A 16,789-nucleotide genomic window follows, 5' to 3' on the forward strand; every position below is an offset into this window, starting at 1 on the left:
TTATTGATATTATAAGTGCATTATATTAAAAAAATTTGATGCATTTATTGCTATAAAATCGTCTTATCAACATATATCCAAAAACTGAAATAAAAATTATAAAATTTCATCATCAGATCAGTTGGAACATATGCAATTAAGATCTCGTTAGAATCTTTATGAAATTATCTTTAATTTAATATATTTTTTACGAAAAAATAATTTAAATTGAGAGAGTTACGTAAATTTAAAATTTTAAAATGATTTTAAGATATAATATCTATAACGATACCTTTTATACAAGGTTATAAATAAAGGCAATTAATGGACTTGGCCATTGTGGAACATTTATGCACCTGCCCTAGTAATTCTTTTCCGGATTATTGATGAGAAAAATAAACTCAATAGCTAGTATTCAAATTTAATACACCATGAATCAGAGACTTTAACTAAAATAACATGAAAATTACTTTCCTCAATGAGATGAAATTTTTATCATAGAATATCACTGGTTTAAATAAAGTAAAACGAAGCACAACACGAGTAGTATAAAAGAAAGTGGATTGAATCCTCTCAACATCGATCCTACTAAGCTCCATGCTCAACATTTTTCAGAATGGGCAAGAGCTTCCTGCTGCTTGGAGGGCCGCCTCGGCATTGCGTTGTCGGACTACAGCCTCTCTGGTAAGGGCTTCCAGGCTGCGCTGGGGTACTTGGAACAGGTTGGTCTACGCCGATCACAGGGTAGCCGATAACTTTTCCAGACAACGGCTCAACCAAAGCGCTAAAAGCAATCAGCATCACCACGACCACAGCTACCATCTTCGCCATTCTTACTACCTTAGCCCTTTTTTCAATTTCTTTGATATTAATATTATACAAATATTGCAAACTTAATTTTTCCTTGGCTTTTGTTCTATGAAACTCATGAATTTATAGGGGATAAAATGAAGTTCATTACATATGCAGCATTGTGTTGTAATTAATTCGTTTTTCATTTCTTGATAATGAAATGGTATTCTTTTAGAAAATTAATTCCGTGTCATTACTGTGTTGCTAAAATTGCTCAGATTTTCAGTCCTCGAGTACTATTTGAGATCCTGAGATGAGATTCTCTATATCAATACAGTATTAAATGTTTTATTATATTCTTTGCATCATAGTATAATCTAGCAAAACTATATAATTTGTGGTATTATTACATTCATATGTTCGAAATAACGAATAAATACTAGAGAAAGCTCTGAACGCTTTTGTACTCCATAAAATAGAGACAAAGAATTAAAGAGCGAAGGCCGAGATTGGATGCTTTGAAAAATGATAGATATTCTTGCCTAATTCATAATGATAAACCCTAACATATTTTAAGTACAAAACAATGGGAAATTCAACAAGTATCACAACCCAATATTTTTATGATCTTTAAAATCTTATTCACTTGGACACATATCAATATGGATGTCAATCCGGTCAGCTGAGCGGGTTTCGGGTCAACCCTATTCAGATTGCGGGTTAATTGGGTGTGCACTAATTGGATTATAATTTTTATCGGATTATAAATATTCAACTCTAATCCTAAATTATTGGGTTTTGGGCTAGTCGAACAGGCTAATCGGATTGCAACCGATAAAATTAAAATGTGATCAGTCAAATGCATAGTGATGAAAATTAGTTATATGCATAGAATGTAAAATATTTAATTATAATCATTTTGAGATTTGAGTTTAAACAAAAACATTACCAAATAGTACTAATTTAAGGATTGTATAAATAAAATAGAACATAAACAAAATAGAAATTTTGAATTATGTTTTAGAAATTAAAATATTTCTAATAGTGAATTTGAATTTTCTAATTTATTTATCTACTACTATTATATTAATAAAAATCTAATATATATGTATAGGGATGTACTTAAAAATAACTAATTTAAAAGTTACAACGTACATCCAATCTCGTGCTGTCATATGGCACGAAACATGCAATGTTGTAAACACTAAAATACAATATATGTATGCAGAAGCTGTAGATTGATTTCGGCATATTGTATTTTAATTATAGGCATATTGCATATTTTATTGTTGAGTTTTGCAAGATATATAGACTGTTTAATTGCATTTTATATATACGGATTGCACTTATATATAGTTTATTTTGCATTGTAGACAATTTGTGTTAAAATGCAATTTGCTTATAACTAAAATGCAACAATATAAAATGTAATTTGCTTATAACTAAAATGCATCTGTGAAAATGCATATACATCTTCACAAATGTATATTGCATTTTAGTGTTTACAATATTGCATTTTCCGTGCCACGTGGCAGCACGAGATTGGATGTACGTTGTAACTCTAATTAAGAATGCGCCCTAATGCTCCATGTATGTATATTTAATATAAATTTTGTTATTTAGTTATTTATATTATGAAAATCATTAAATAAAGTGTTGAATTAGGTGTCATACAAACAGAGAAATAGATAATAGTTGTACCTAGGTCCAACCCATCAAACTAGCTCATCAAGTTTTGGGTTTGTTCTGTTCAGGCTGCGGCTAATCAAGTTGTAATTTATCGGGCTAAAAGTTTCCAACTTTAGCCTCTTAACTTCAACAGGCAACATGATGAAGGCTACATTAACATCTCTACAAATCAGTATATCACTAACATAACCTTAAAAATCATACTACTAAACAGAGCTAACATAAGTTCAATGCATGTGTCTGGCCCACTCCTTGGTCACGTTGTGACCCAATTTCTTGTTGTTTTGGAACTAAAATGAATTTTTTTGATAGGTTTAGGTTTAATTGCTAATAAAGGCACGGATTTAAATTCATTTAGCCATTTTCACACAATCTTTCAAAGAGAGTGCCATAAAATTGCAAGGTGAGAGAACGAAAATTTGTGCACTCATTAGCATAATTCACGTTTGGTTTTAATTCGGAGTGAATTGAAAGTCTCGTTTTATTCGAAAAATGAAGGAGTCGCAATTTTTGTGCTTTATCTGCTTTGTGACCGTTCGGGCCGATTTGCCAAGATCAAATCTCACAAACTCAAAATTTTGAGTTCCGTTTGTGAGAGAAAAAAAAAATTTGCGGCCCGTAACTAATAGAAGGCCCACATCAAAGCCCATCTCTATCCTAACCTTATCAATATTGAGATTAAACTATTGGTCTGACCTTAACCCTACAACTATTTTTAATAATAAAAAATGACTATATCACGTATTCTTAATTTCTTAGTGCTATCATCAAATGAAATAATCATAATCATTCGTATTCAATTATTTTATTAGAAATATTAAATAATTTTTAAAATTCTAAGTTGTAAAAACAAGTGCATGTTCTTCGTGTTATCATAAAAAAAATCGTATTAATATTTAACATCTAATTATTTTATTATTAAATCATTTTTAAATTTCTTAACTAAAAGATTACTTACATGCGTATAAACTCAACTTTTTAGTTCTCTCTTACTAAATACTATTATTATTTCTTTGGATGTTAAATTAAGTATATATACAATTGCATTAAACTATTAATCTTCGTGTATGTTGTGGTCACAATGCATGGATAGAGAAAAAAACAACTTAAATGATTTGTGTTATAGAGGGAAGAGAGTTGTGTGTGATAGTACGAGGGGAGAGATAAAATGGAATAAAGAAATAATATTATATGAATCAAACTCCAAGTGCCTAATTCTTTCTAATATTTTTTAATTTACTGCAATTGCTCATTGATCCGACCATTCAAACGATAATTTAGTTTGTAGAATAAATATTGATTAATGAAAGAAGAAATTATGCTTTGATTAGGAAGATGTAGGAAATATTTTCCTAAAATGATAAATGTTGATTATGGAATGCTTATTTTTTCCTAAATGATCAGAAAAGGTTAATTATGTAATACCTTAATTTAATAAATCATTATAAATTTATTGTAAATGTAAAATACCTAAAATATACTACTTTATATGTACAATCTTTGTTAATCATCATAATTTGTGCTTAATTCATAATAATGAACTCTACACATATTTAATGTACAAAACAAAGGAAACCCCAACAACCATCTCGAAACATAGGGAATATATCACTTCCCAATTTTTATGATCTTTAAAATCTTATTCATTTTGACACACATATCACTAATCCTAGAAATCATATACTACACATAAGTTCAACGCCTGTGTCTGGCTTTAGCCCACTCCTTGGTCACGTTGGTTCAACGGTGGTATTATCACTAGATACGAATGCAGATTGATAGAATATCTATAATGATACCTTTTATACAATGTCATAAATAAAGGCAATTTTTCGACTTGGCCATTGTGGAACATTTATGCACCTGCCCCAGTAATTTTTGTTCGGATTATTGATGAGAAAAATAAACTCAATAGCTAGTATTCAAATTGAATACACCATATATGCTCCCTAATTAGAGACTTCAACTAGAATAACATGAAAATACTTTCCTCAATGTTATGAAATATTTATCATAGTATATAATTGGTTTAAATAAAATAAAATGAAGCACAACACAAGTACTAGCTAGCTCATTGTTTTAATAGATAAAAGAAAAGGAGTAACATAAAGTGGATTGAATCCTCAGCATCGATCCTTCCTGCTGCTTGGAGTGCTCCATGCTCAACATTTTTCAATATCGCAAGAGCTTCCTGCTTCTTGGAGTGCCACCTCGGCATTGCGTCGCCGCACTGCAGCCCCTCTGGTAAGGGCTTCCAGGCTTCTCTGGTGGTGTGTAATGTGGAAGAGGGTTGTCTACGCCGATCGCAGGGTAGCCGATAACTTTTCCAGACGACGGCTCAACCAAAGCGCTAAAAGCAATCAGCGTCGCCATGACCACAACTAGCATCTTCGACATTCTTGCTACCTTGCCCTTTTTTTATTTCTATTATACTTATAATTATTGTAGAAATGTTGCAGACTGTTTGCTTGGTTTTATTTTCTATGAAATTTATGAATTTATATTGGGACAAAAAAAAGTTACTTACAGATGTAGCATTGTGCTCTAATAAATTCCTTTTTAATTACTAGTTGATACTAAAATGGTGGTTTTTTCGAAAATTAATTTCGTGTGATTAGTGTATTGCAAAAATTGCTAAGATTTTCAGTCGTCGAGTACTATTTGAGATCCTGAGATGAGATTCTTTCCATCAATACAATATTAAATGTTTTATTACATTCATTGCATCATAGCATAATCAAGCAAAACTATATAATTTAGTGTTAGTACATTCATATGTTCGAAATAACGAATAAATGCTAGAGAAATCTCTGAACGCTTTTGTACTCCATAAAATAGAGACAGAGAATTAAAGAGAGAAGGTCGAGATTGGATGTTTTGAAAATGCTAGATATTCTTGCCTAATTCACAATATTTTAAGTACAAAACAATGGAAAATTCAACAACTATCTCCAAACATAAGGGGATATGTCACAACCCAATTTTTTATGATCTTTAAAATCTTATTCACTTGGACACATATCAATATGGATGTCAATCCGGCCAGCTGAGTGGGTTTCGGGTTAACCCTACTCAAATTGTGAGTTAATTGGGTGTGGGCTAAATTTGGATTGTGATTTTTGTTGGATTATAAATATTCAACTCTAATCCTAAGTGATTGGGTTTTGGGCTATTCGAACGGGCTAATCGGATTACTAAAACCTTGGAATTAACCTTTGTCTTAGTTAGTTGCTGGATTTCTTTGAAGCTCTTCCTTCTCCCATTCTTCTCCTTCGTCGGCCACCGGTTTTGGTGTTGGGAAATTCTATTTTTAGTTTGTAGCTGTTGATCGGAAACTTTTGTAGCACTTCGCCCCCTCTTTTAATCCCGATCTTCGACCTCTGTAGCCGGTCTATCGATTTTGAGCGCGATCGTCAGTGTTGGTGTCTTTGGGCAGTTGAAGAGTTTCTGTCAAATCCCCAGATAGGCGATTATGTTTGGGCAATTAAGTGTCGGCAATTGGGTAGCGGTTTCATTTTTTACTCCGATTTGTGATTTTTAGAAACTATCGGCATTGCATGTTTGATGGAGTGTGTGTGTGTGTGTGTGAGATTTTGTGTTTGGCGTAGGAGACGATGTTGGTCCCCTATTTTTAAAATGCATTGTGTTTGCAATTGACACGCGGCTACTCCTTAAATGTTAAAACCTATTCATTTAATTAAATTAAAATTTAGTATGTATAACAGTTAATTAAGACAATATCCATTTACTTATGTTTGCGACATTATATAATTTGTGGTCATTTTGTAGTTTTTTGTTTTAATTTTGAAATATGTGTTGTTTACAACAATTGTACTAATGATGTAATATTTGGTGTAGGTATTGTTGATGTAACGGTTGAGAGTTCCTCAGCGCGGAGCAACATAGATAATGTTGAGCGTAATTTACTTGATGCGAATGAGAGTACTATCGCTAGTTCAAGTTTGGTTAAAAATGAAGGTATTTTTCTTTGAAATATTTTCTTTATATATTTTTAGAATATTTAGTCGTTATGAAATAAATTATCCATTCTAATATTGTATTAGCAATATTGTAGTTTAGTTGTTAAAAAAAATGCAGTACTATTAATTATGAACGTCTGGGCAAGCCATATAAGGTACTTTTACATTATTTAGTTTAACTACCAACTATGTTTGCACATATATATACAAGGTACTTTTACATTTTTTTTAGTTTTTAATTTTATACTGCCTTATTTCTTTACAGAATTTTGGATATTGGTGACACTTCGTTCACATGTTCACATTGTGGTGCATGCTTTTGGTTTGAGGAACGTCTGGGCAAACCATATAAGGCCACAAATCCTAAATATTCGCATTGTTGTATGAATGGTAATATTCAGATTCCTAATATGATATCTCCTCCTGAATTATTACGTCAATTGATGTTTTCTAACAATTTGAAAAGTACCCACTATTTGAAAAATATTCATTCTTACAATTCAATGTTTGGATTTACCTCAATGGGAGGTAAGGTTGATAATAGTATCAACACAGGTCGTTCACCTCCCATCTTTTGATTGCATGGGCAAAATTATCACTTAATTGGTAGTTTATTGCCTTCAGATGGTTGCGATCCAAAGTTTGCTCAATTGTACATCTATGATACTGAGAACGAGGTCAATAATAAAATAAAGTCTGTTGGGTATGTTTTTCTGTTTGCTACTCTTAAATTTGAAGTTATTAAATTAAGACTTTTTGTCATTATTTGATTCAATCATTTTTCGATTTTTCAGGAGAAGTGTTGCCGACAATGATCTTCACTCAGAAATAGTTGGTGATATTCAGAATATGTTGGATGAAAACAATGTTTTGGTACAATCATTCTGAATGGTCAAAGAAAAGATTAATCAAGAAAATCAACCCAATGTAAGTTTAAGGTTGCTCGGTAAGAGAACTAGGGATGGAAGAACTTATAACCTATCTTCTGTCTATGAGGTTGCTGTTCTTGTGGTTGGTGATTTTGATGAAGCCTTGGGTGATAGAGATATTATTCTTGAGACTCAATCAAGGCAACTGAAGCGTATTAGTGAACTTCATCCTTCTTATCTTGGTCTTCAATATCCACTTCTTTTTGCTTATGGCTAGGATGGTTATAAAGAAGATATTGGTTTTTCCAATTGTAGAAATTCTTCCTCGACCCGTAGAAAGAAAGTTAGCCCAAAACAATATTTTTCGTATCGGTTGCATGAGAGAATTGGTGAGTGTAACATTATTTTGTACTCTCGGCGATTATTTCAACAATTTATCGTGGATGCCTATACGATGATCGAGTGTGGACGACTAAGATTCATTCGATCTTAACCAGAAAAAGCTACGAGCTGAAATGTATAATGGTTTGGCTGAGGCTGTTCTTCAAGGGGAGACAGATGACTCCAAACATGGTAAACGAGTGATCTTGTCTTCCAGTTTTGTTGGTGGTGCACGCTATATGATTCAGAATTACCAGGATGTCATGTCTATTTGTAGATGGTTTGGGTATCCAAATTTGTTTATTACATTTACATGTAATCCTAAGTGGCCTGAAATAATTAGATTTGTTGAATCTAAGGGGCTGAAGTCGGAGCATCGACCAGATATTGTTTGCAGGATTTTAAAAGTAAAGTTGGATAATATGATAAGAGATCTTAAGACAAAAAAAAAAATTTGGTGCTGTCAAAGCAGGTTTGGTTACATTTTTTATAATTCTATATTTGCATCGTTTAATTATGTTTCTTATTTTCTCTGATGACTAATATGTTGTTTAAATTTTTCTCGCAGTTGTCTATACTGTTGAATTTCAAAAGAGTGGATTGCCTCATGCTCATATCCTGCTTTTTCTAAGCAATGAGGACAAACAACCTCAGCCTCGGCGCATTGATGAGATTATTTCTGCTGAACTCCCTGATCCAGTAACTGATTCCCTGTATTATGATAATGTCAAAGAATTCATGATGCATGGGCCATGTGGTGTTATTCGAAAATCGTCTTCGTGCATGGTTAATGGTCGATGTTCCAAATATTTTCCAAAGAAATATATTGCGTCCACGTCGTTTGACGATGATGGTTATCCTGTTTACAATAGTGATAATGGTCGTGTTGTTTTGAAGGATGGTGTGCCATTAGATAATAGATACGTTGTTCCTTACAATCGGTTTCTCCTAATGAAATATCGTGGTCATATCAACGTTGAGTGGTGCAATCAATCACAATCTATCAAATATTTATTTAAATACATAAATAAGGGATATGATCGTGTGACAACATCCTTTTTTCAATCTGGTGCCGAGGGTGCTGAACAAAATTTGGATGAAGTCAGTTTGTATTACGATTGCAGATATATATCGTCATGTGAAGCTGCTTGGAGAATACTTGGATTTGAAATTCAATATAAGGATCCTTCTGTTGAAAGATTGAGTTTTCATCTTCCAAATGAGCAGCATGTTATTTTTGAGGAATCTGAGGATTTGGATGTTGTTTTGAATCGTAAAACAATTCATGAAAGCAAGTTTTTGGCATGGATGCAAGCAAATAAGAAATATCCTGAAGGTAGAGATCTTACTTATGGTGAATATCCAACCAAATTTGTTTGGAAAACGGATCATTGGCAGCCTAGACAACAACGATTTTCTATTGGAAGGCTGTTTTATGTTGCTCCTGGTTCTGGTGATCTGTATTACTTGAGGTGTTTGTTGAATATTGTCAAGGGAGCTAAATCATTTGAAAACATTAGATTTGTAAACGATGTTCAATATGATTCATTTCGGGATGCTTACTTTGCATTGGGGTTGTTGGATGACGATAAAGAGTATGTTGATGGCATTGTGGAGGCTTCTTTTTGGGCATCTGCGCATTCCCTAAGACTATTGTTTGTTAGTTTATTGACCTCTGAATCTATTTCACGCCCTGATGTAGTTTGGCAAGTTGTTGGAAATATTTGTCTGATGATGTTCTCTATAACCAATGAAAACTTTCAAATCATTCAGGTAACTTATAAGTGAAATCAATTTTGTTTTTGTTATTTATGTTAGGGATTTTTTATTTATATCATGAATTTAATTTACTATTTTTCGGTATTTGTAGCTTTGATGCTCAATGATGATCAAATTCAGAGTTTCGCTTTGGCTGAGGTTGAGAAATTGTTGGCCAATGTTGGCAAAAGTTTGCGTAACTTCAGTTGTATGCCGTATCCAAAATCAGAGTATTTTGAAACTCCTGACAATAGATTGATCAATAATGAGTTATGTTATGATCGTGAAGCTTTACCAAGAGAACATTTGGAATTTGTATCCAAGTTCACTGATGAACAACTTCATGTTTATGATACAATAATGTCAAGTGTCGATTTAAATGCTGGGAGAATTTTTTTGTATATGGCTATGGAGGTACTGGTAAAACTTTCATATGGAAGACATTGTCTGCAGGGATTCGTTCGAAGGGTGATATTGTTTTGAATGTCGCTTCCAGTGGTATAGCTTTTTTATTATTGCCCGGTGGTAGAACGGCTCATTCCTGCTTTAAGATTCCTATCAATGTGAATGAAGATTCGATGTGCAATATAAAACCAGGTAGTGCACTTGCTGAGCTCATTTTGAGAGCTAAACTTATTATATGGGATGAAGCTCCAATGATCCATAAACATTGTATAGAAGCCATGGATAGGAGTTTCAGAGATATTATGCGTGGATATAATGAGTTTAGTATGGACCAACCTTTTGGTGGAAAAACTGTAGTTTTTGGTGGTGACTTTAGACAAATTTTACCAGTTATTCCTAATGGTATCATGCAAGATGTTGTCAATGCTACCGTTAACTCTTCTTATCTTTGGAGGAGTTGTACAGTTTTGAGGTTGACAAAGAACATGAGACTATTGAGTGTTCAATATGGTGATGAAGCCTCCAAAGTTAGAGGCTTTTTCCTCTTGGGTTGCCTCTATTGGAGATGGGGTTATTGGTGGTCCAAATGATGGTGAAGTATCTATTCATCTTCCTTCTGACATTGTTTTGTCTAATTCTGGAGATCCTCGTAGAACCATTATTTCCAACATATATCCTTCGTATATGAATCCCCATGAGTTAAGTAATTCTTTGCATGGTCGTGCAATACTTGCTCCTACTTTAGAGGTAGTTGATGAGGTTAATCAATTCATGAGTTCATTGGATCAGTCTCAAGGTCGAGTTTATTTGAGCTCTTATAGTATATCAAACTTTGATTTGACATCAAATGGCTTTGCTGAGATTCATACAGTTGAATTTTTGAATAATTTAAAATGTTCAGGTACTCCTGATCATGAATTGTTGCTGAAAGTTGGTACTCCAGTGATGTTGTTAAGGAACATAGATCCTTCTAATGGTTTGTGTAATGGCACCCGATTGATTATTACACGTTTAGGTGACTATGTTTTGGAGGGACAAGTATTGGCTGGTCATAATGTTGGTCTTAAGGTGTTGATTCCTCGAATGACTTTAATACCATCTGATCCATCATTGCCATTCAAATTCCAACGACGACAATTCCAATTAAATGTGTCTTATGCAATGACTATTAACAAAAGTTAAGGTCAATCGCTTTCACATGTTGGATTGTTTCTGAAAAAGCCCGTCTTCAGTCATGGACAATTGTATGTTGCTGTATCAAGAGTCACAAGTTGTGATGGTTTGAAGATATTAGTTTGTAAAGATGATTTTGGTAGGAGTGGAGATTCTACTATTAATGTTGTTTACAAAGAAGTTTTTCAAAATTTATAAACTCATGGTTGTTGTTGTTACTATTGTACTTTCTATTTTTCTATTTTTGTGATTTTTGTTGTGGAAACTTATGATCTATTTATTTAGTTAAATTGTTACTACCTCTGTCCCTGAAAATTTGATACATATTACCATTTCGGTCCGTCCCTGAAAATTTGATACACTTCACTTTTACCATTTTTGGTAGTGGACCCCATATTCCACTAACTCATTCCTACTCACATTTTATTATAAAACTAATACTTTAAAAGTAGGACCCACGTCCCACCAACTTTTTCAACTCACTTTCCATTACATTTCTTAAAACCCGTGTCGGGTCAAAGTGTAGCAAATTTTGGGGGACGGAGGTAGTAACTACTATTTTGTAATTCTGATTTTATTATATTGTAATTGTGTAAGATTAGCCCTCAAAATACATTATAGTTGCACATTTCCTTATATTCATTTTAATCAACGGAATTATATTCTACATTCTTAAATATAAACATCGTTATATCTTCATTCTACTTTGTCTTACTTTTTCACTCAATTTTACAAATCATTTTTTTATAAATTATATGTCTATTACTAAATAGTCTACTTCGCGGACAGAGATTGATATTTTTCTCCATATTGTATTTATATTTATTTTAAATTTTAAATTACTTACCAATTGTCTTCATTATTGAAAATCATATGACCCGTGCATAGCACGGGTGTTAACACTAGTTGATACTAAAATGGTGGTTTTTCAAAAATTAATTTCGTGTGATTAGTGTATTGCTAAAATTGCTCAGATTTTCAGTCGTCGAGTACTATTTGAGATCCTGAGATGAGATTCTTTACATCAATATAGTATTAAATGTTTTATTACATTCTTTGCATCATAGCATAATCTAGCAAAACTATATAATTTAGTGTTAGTACATTCATATGTTCGAAATAACGAATAAATGCTAGAGAAATCTTCGAACGCTTTTGTACTCCATAAAATAGAGACAGAGAATTAAAGAGAGAAGGCTGAGATTGGATGTTTTGAAAATGCTAGATATTCTTGCCTAATTCACAATGATAAACCTTAACATATTTTTAAGTACAAAACAATGGAAAATTCAACAACTATCTCCAAACATAAGGGGATATGTCACAACCCAATTTTTTATGATCTTTAAAATCTTATTCACTTGGACACATATCAATATGGATGTCAATCCGGTCAGCTGAGTGGGTTTCGTGTTAACCCTACCCAAATTGTGAGTTAATTGGGTGTGGGCTAAATTTGGATTGTGATTTTTATCGGATTATAAGTATTCAACTCTAATCCTAAGTGATTGGGTTTTGGGCTATTCGAACGGGCTAATCGGATTACTACCGATAAAATTAAAATGTGACCAGTCAAATACATAGTGATTAAGGATGCGTCCTAGTGCTCCCTATATGTATATTTAATATAAAAGTGCAGGTTATTTTGTTATTTAGTTATTTATATTATGAAAATCATTAAATGAACGGTTGAATTATGTGTCATACAAACAGAGCAAAAGATGATAGTTGCACCTAGGTCTAACCCATCATACTAGATCATCAAGTTTTGGGTCAGTTCTATTCGGGTTGCAGCTAATCAGGTTGTAATTTATCAGGCTAAAACTTTCCAACTCTAGCCTCTAACTTTAGCGGGCTACATGTTGAAGGCTATATTAACATCTCTACAAATCAGTATATCACCAAACTTAAAAATCATACTACTTCTTCCACCCCAACTAAGTTATGACAAAATTTTTGGGCACGGAAATTAAGAAATTGTGTTGAAAAGTAGGAGAGAGGAATAAAGTAGAAAAGATAAACATAGAGTAAAGTAGATGGTGAGAGTGATTAGATGTTTTGTTTTATGTTAAAAAAAGAAATGACTCAACTTAGTTGGGATATATCCCAAAGAGGAATATAATTCAATTTAGTTGGGACAAAAAGAGTACCAAACAGAGCTAACATAAGTTCAATGCATGTGTCTGGCCCACTCATTGGTCACGGTTGTGACTCAATTTCTCGCTGTTTTGGAACTAAAATGAAATTTTTTGATAGGTTTAGGTTTACTTGCTAATAAATGCACGGATTTGAATTCATTTAGTGCCATAAAATTGCAAGGTGAGTGAACGAAAATTTGCGAATTCACGCTTGGTTTTAGTTCGGAGTGAATTAAGAGTCTCGTTTTATTCGGAAAATGAAGGAATCGCAATTTTCGTCCTTTATCTGCTTTGTGACCGTTTGGGCCGATTTGCCAAGATCAAATCTCACAAACTCAATAATTTTGAGTTCCGTTTGTGAGAGAGGAAAAAAAAACGCGGCCCGTAACTAATAGAAGACCCACGTCAAAGACCATCTCTACCCTAACCTTATCAATATTGAGATTAAACTATTGGCCTAATCTTACGCCTTTTATTAACATCAAGAGACAAATTGCATGTATTTTCAACTAGTGAGTATTGACAAATTTTGGCAATTTTTATTAGCTGTGGAGACATCTCCGGGTGTAGAGAATGATGCAATTTATTTTGTTAAGTTTTGACTCACCATTTATTGAGTACGCTTAAATACAAAATTAATTAATTTTAGTTATTTCAATTTTTAATAATAACGAAGTTAATAGTAGTGATTATATAATATTTTTATAAGCGGAATTAAGGTTGAATTGGAGGTTGATTAATATTTGCAAACCGAACACAACCTAGTGGATTAAAAACTTTGATGAGAATGTCATGTTGAACACAGTGATACAAGAGTTTGTATCATTTAATTGATGCCATAAGTGCTAATAGTACGAAATAAAATAAAACACTAGCTACTAGGTGATAAAAAGTGCATTGAACCCTCAATTAGTTCCATTTTTAACTAGAGTCAAGAGCTTCCTCGCGACTGGAGTGCCGCCTCGGCATTGCGTTGCCGCACTACAGCCTCTGTTGTAAGGGTGTCCAGAGATCGGTAGTGGTGCGTTTCTCGGGTTAGGTATTAATTTCCATGCTTGTGCGGACGGCGGCTCAACCAAAGCGCTAAAAGCAAGCAGCGTCACCACGATCACAGCGAGCATCTTTGACATTCTTGCTACCTTACCTTTTTCTCAAAAAAAACAATTTGTTGTAGAAATGTTGTACACATTTTCCTTGTTTTTTTCTATGAAACTCATGAATTTATATAGGAAAAAGAAAACAAGGTCTAATTCGTTTTTAATTTTGGGATATATTGGAAAATATTCCATTGTACAATGCAATATCGTAACTATATTTATGATGATATACGTGCCATGAATGTATTATGGTAAAAAAATCTTATTATTGCAAACCATGTCAATTCCATATATTCTCTTTATTTGTAGCAAATCTTTTTTTCATAATTGATTCACCATCCTTTGAAAATTGTTGACAAGTTTGTATCATTATCTTTATATTGATTTTTTTATTTTCTTATGAATATTTATAAATTTAATATTGAGACGCACAAAATAAAAGAACTATCGACTTTAAATAGAATAGAATGAAAATTACGTTCCTCAATAATGTTATGAAGTTTTAATCATATATAATTGCTATAAATAAAATAAAACCAAGCACAACAAAGCTAGTTGATTGTTTTATTAGCTTAAGAAAAGGAGTAATACAAAGTCTATTGAATCCTCAACTTCCTTCTAAGCTCCAGGCTCAACATTTTTCACAATAGTCAAGAGCTTCCTCGCGGCTGGAATGCCACCTCGGCATCGGTCTTTTATACGACATTCTCTGTGGAAAGGGGGTACTCCCGGGCGATGCCGTGGTGGTCCCGGCTTAGGTAATTTCCATGCTAGTGCAGACAACGGCTCAGCCAAAGCGCTAAAAGCAAGAAGCATCACCATTACCACCACAGCTACCATCTTCGCCATTCTTACTACCTTAGCCCTTTTTTCAATGTCTTTGATATTATTATATAAATATTGCAAACTTATTTTTCCTTGTTTTTTTTTCTATGAAACTCATGAAATTTATAGGGATAAAAGGAATTTCCTTACATATGCAGCATTGTGTTGAAATTAATTCGTTTTTCATTTCTTGATAATGAAATGGTATTCTTTTAGAAAATTAATTTCGGTATGTTGCTATAATTGCTAAGATTTTCAGTCATCGAGTATTAGTATTTATATAATCGATCCTGATTCCTGACATAAGAATATTCTTATATATTAGTGCATTATAAATATTAATATAATCTTGATTTTATAGAGAATCAACATCTAGTGATTATTGAATCAGATTGCATAATGGCTAATATTATGTGATACAACGAGATCAGTTTCCCCACAAATTAAATTATCTTCTTAACATAATTATATTGTCGATAATAATACTATATTCAACGCAAAAATAACTTCCTTATCGAGGGCGAATTCTGCCTTTCGATAATAGGGGCTTGATGCAACGCGTTTTTTCCCATAATCTTTTATCCAACAACTCTACAATTTTTCGTTTGGGAATTATAGTTAATGCAATGGATTATTTAATCAATTTCAATGAATGCAACAATAAAAATGAATGCAATGAAAGTATTGAAGAAAAAAGTGCATAAAAATCGCTATAAATATATATTTCCAATAAACGATAGTTTGAGATTAAAACGGAGGTGGGATAGTTTCATCGTGATATTGAATAGGTTGATCTCATGCCTAAAATTTTGGATTTTCCAAGAATAAATTGACCGACTAGATGTGAATCGCCTATATATGATGCGAAAATCTGATTTGTATAATGCAACCATTTTCCTTAGCAAATTAAAGTTCATTGTAGTATATATACTCCCTCCTTCCCACAATAATTATCAATGGACACGAATGTTAAAAAATATAAAGAAAAGTTGGTTGGAAAAGTTAGTAGAATATGAGACTTACTTTTTTATATTTATTTTATAATAAAATATGAGTGAAGTTATTAATAAAATGTGAGTGAAGTGAGCTAGTGGAATTTGAAACCTACTTACCATTTATAGTAAAAAATGAAGTGTGACAATTATTGTGGGACAGACCGAAATGGAAAAGAATGATAATTATTATGGGACGAAGGGATAATAGGATTACTTGAATTATTAAAAATCATGTTAAAATATTTACTTTTAGATGGCTAAATTATCGTTAGTTAGTACTCCCATTTGGTATACATATTAGATTAAATATACAAATTGTAATTAGTAATCAATTCATTGCAGATAATTAGGTAATCAAACTAAATTATCTTCTTTTAATTTTTAATGCAGATAAATAAATTCATCTTCACTGGTGATTTAATTACCCTAACAATATACGCCATATAAAAGAATGCGGGCCTCTCTGGGCCGAAGAAATAACACGGGTCTATAATTAATTTATTTTGTAAACCAAACAAGTATAATCATGCTATATATATGTCATATGTCTTAAAGTTAAGATGATAATCGAGAGAGGCGTTGTATGAAGGATGAACCATGGTGGCTAAGACTTTGTAGAGAATAGGAATTTGATTTGTATTTTCTGTTGTATTGAGAGTTCAGTGAAGCCCATTTTATAGGGGTGTTACATCATGGGAAATCCCTCTA

At 32.6% G+C, this 16,789-nt stretch overlaps 1 protein-coding gene across 1 annotated transcript; it reads left to right on the top strand.

Annotated features, from left to right (window-relative positions):
- The first annotated feature begins 6,961 nt into the window (after window positions 1–6,961).
- LOC148929318 (uncharacterized) lies at window positions 6,962–9,566 on the top strand. The gene is made up of 6 exons (XM_089056795.1): window positions 6,962–6,968; window positions 7,065–7,143; window positions 7,235–7,313; window positions 7,807–7,882; window positions 8,259–9,463; window positions 9,561–9,566. Exons 1-6 carry the CDS (start codon window positions 6,962–6,964, stop codon window positions 9,564–9,566), a joined length of 1,452 nt encoding a protein of 483 aa, XP_088912921.1.
- The last annotated feature ends 7,223 nt before the right edge of the window (window positions 9,567–16,789 follow it).

The sequence above is a fragment of the Salvia hispanica genome, chromosome 4, assembly GCF_029641045.1.
Source record: "Salvia hispanica isolate PSC_SH4W2 chromosome 4, Shi_PSC_v1, whole genome shotgun sequence".
NCBI classification, from domain to species: Eukaryota; Viridiplantae; Streptophyta; class Magnoliopsida; order Lamiales; family Lamiaceae; genus Salvia; species Salvia hispanica.

Coding starts and splice junctions, on each gene's coding strand:
- LOC148929318 (XM_089056795.1), top strand. Junction 7,144..7,234: donor AATAAAATAAAGTCTGTTGG/GTATGTTTTTCT, acceptor TCGATTTTTCAG/GAGAAGTGTTGCCGACAATG. Junction 7,314..7,806: donor TGGATGAAAACAATGTTTTG/GTACAATCATTC, acceptor GATCTTAACCAG/AAAAAGCTACGAGCTGAAAT.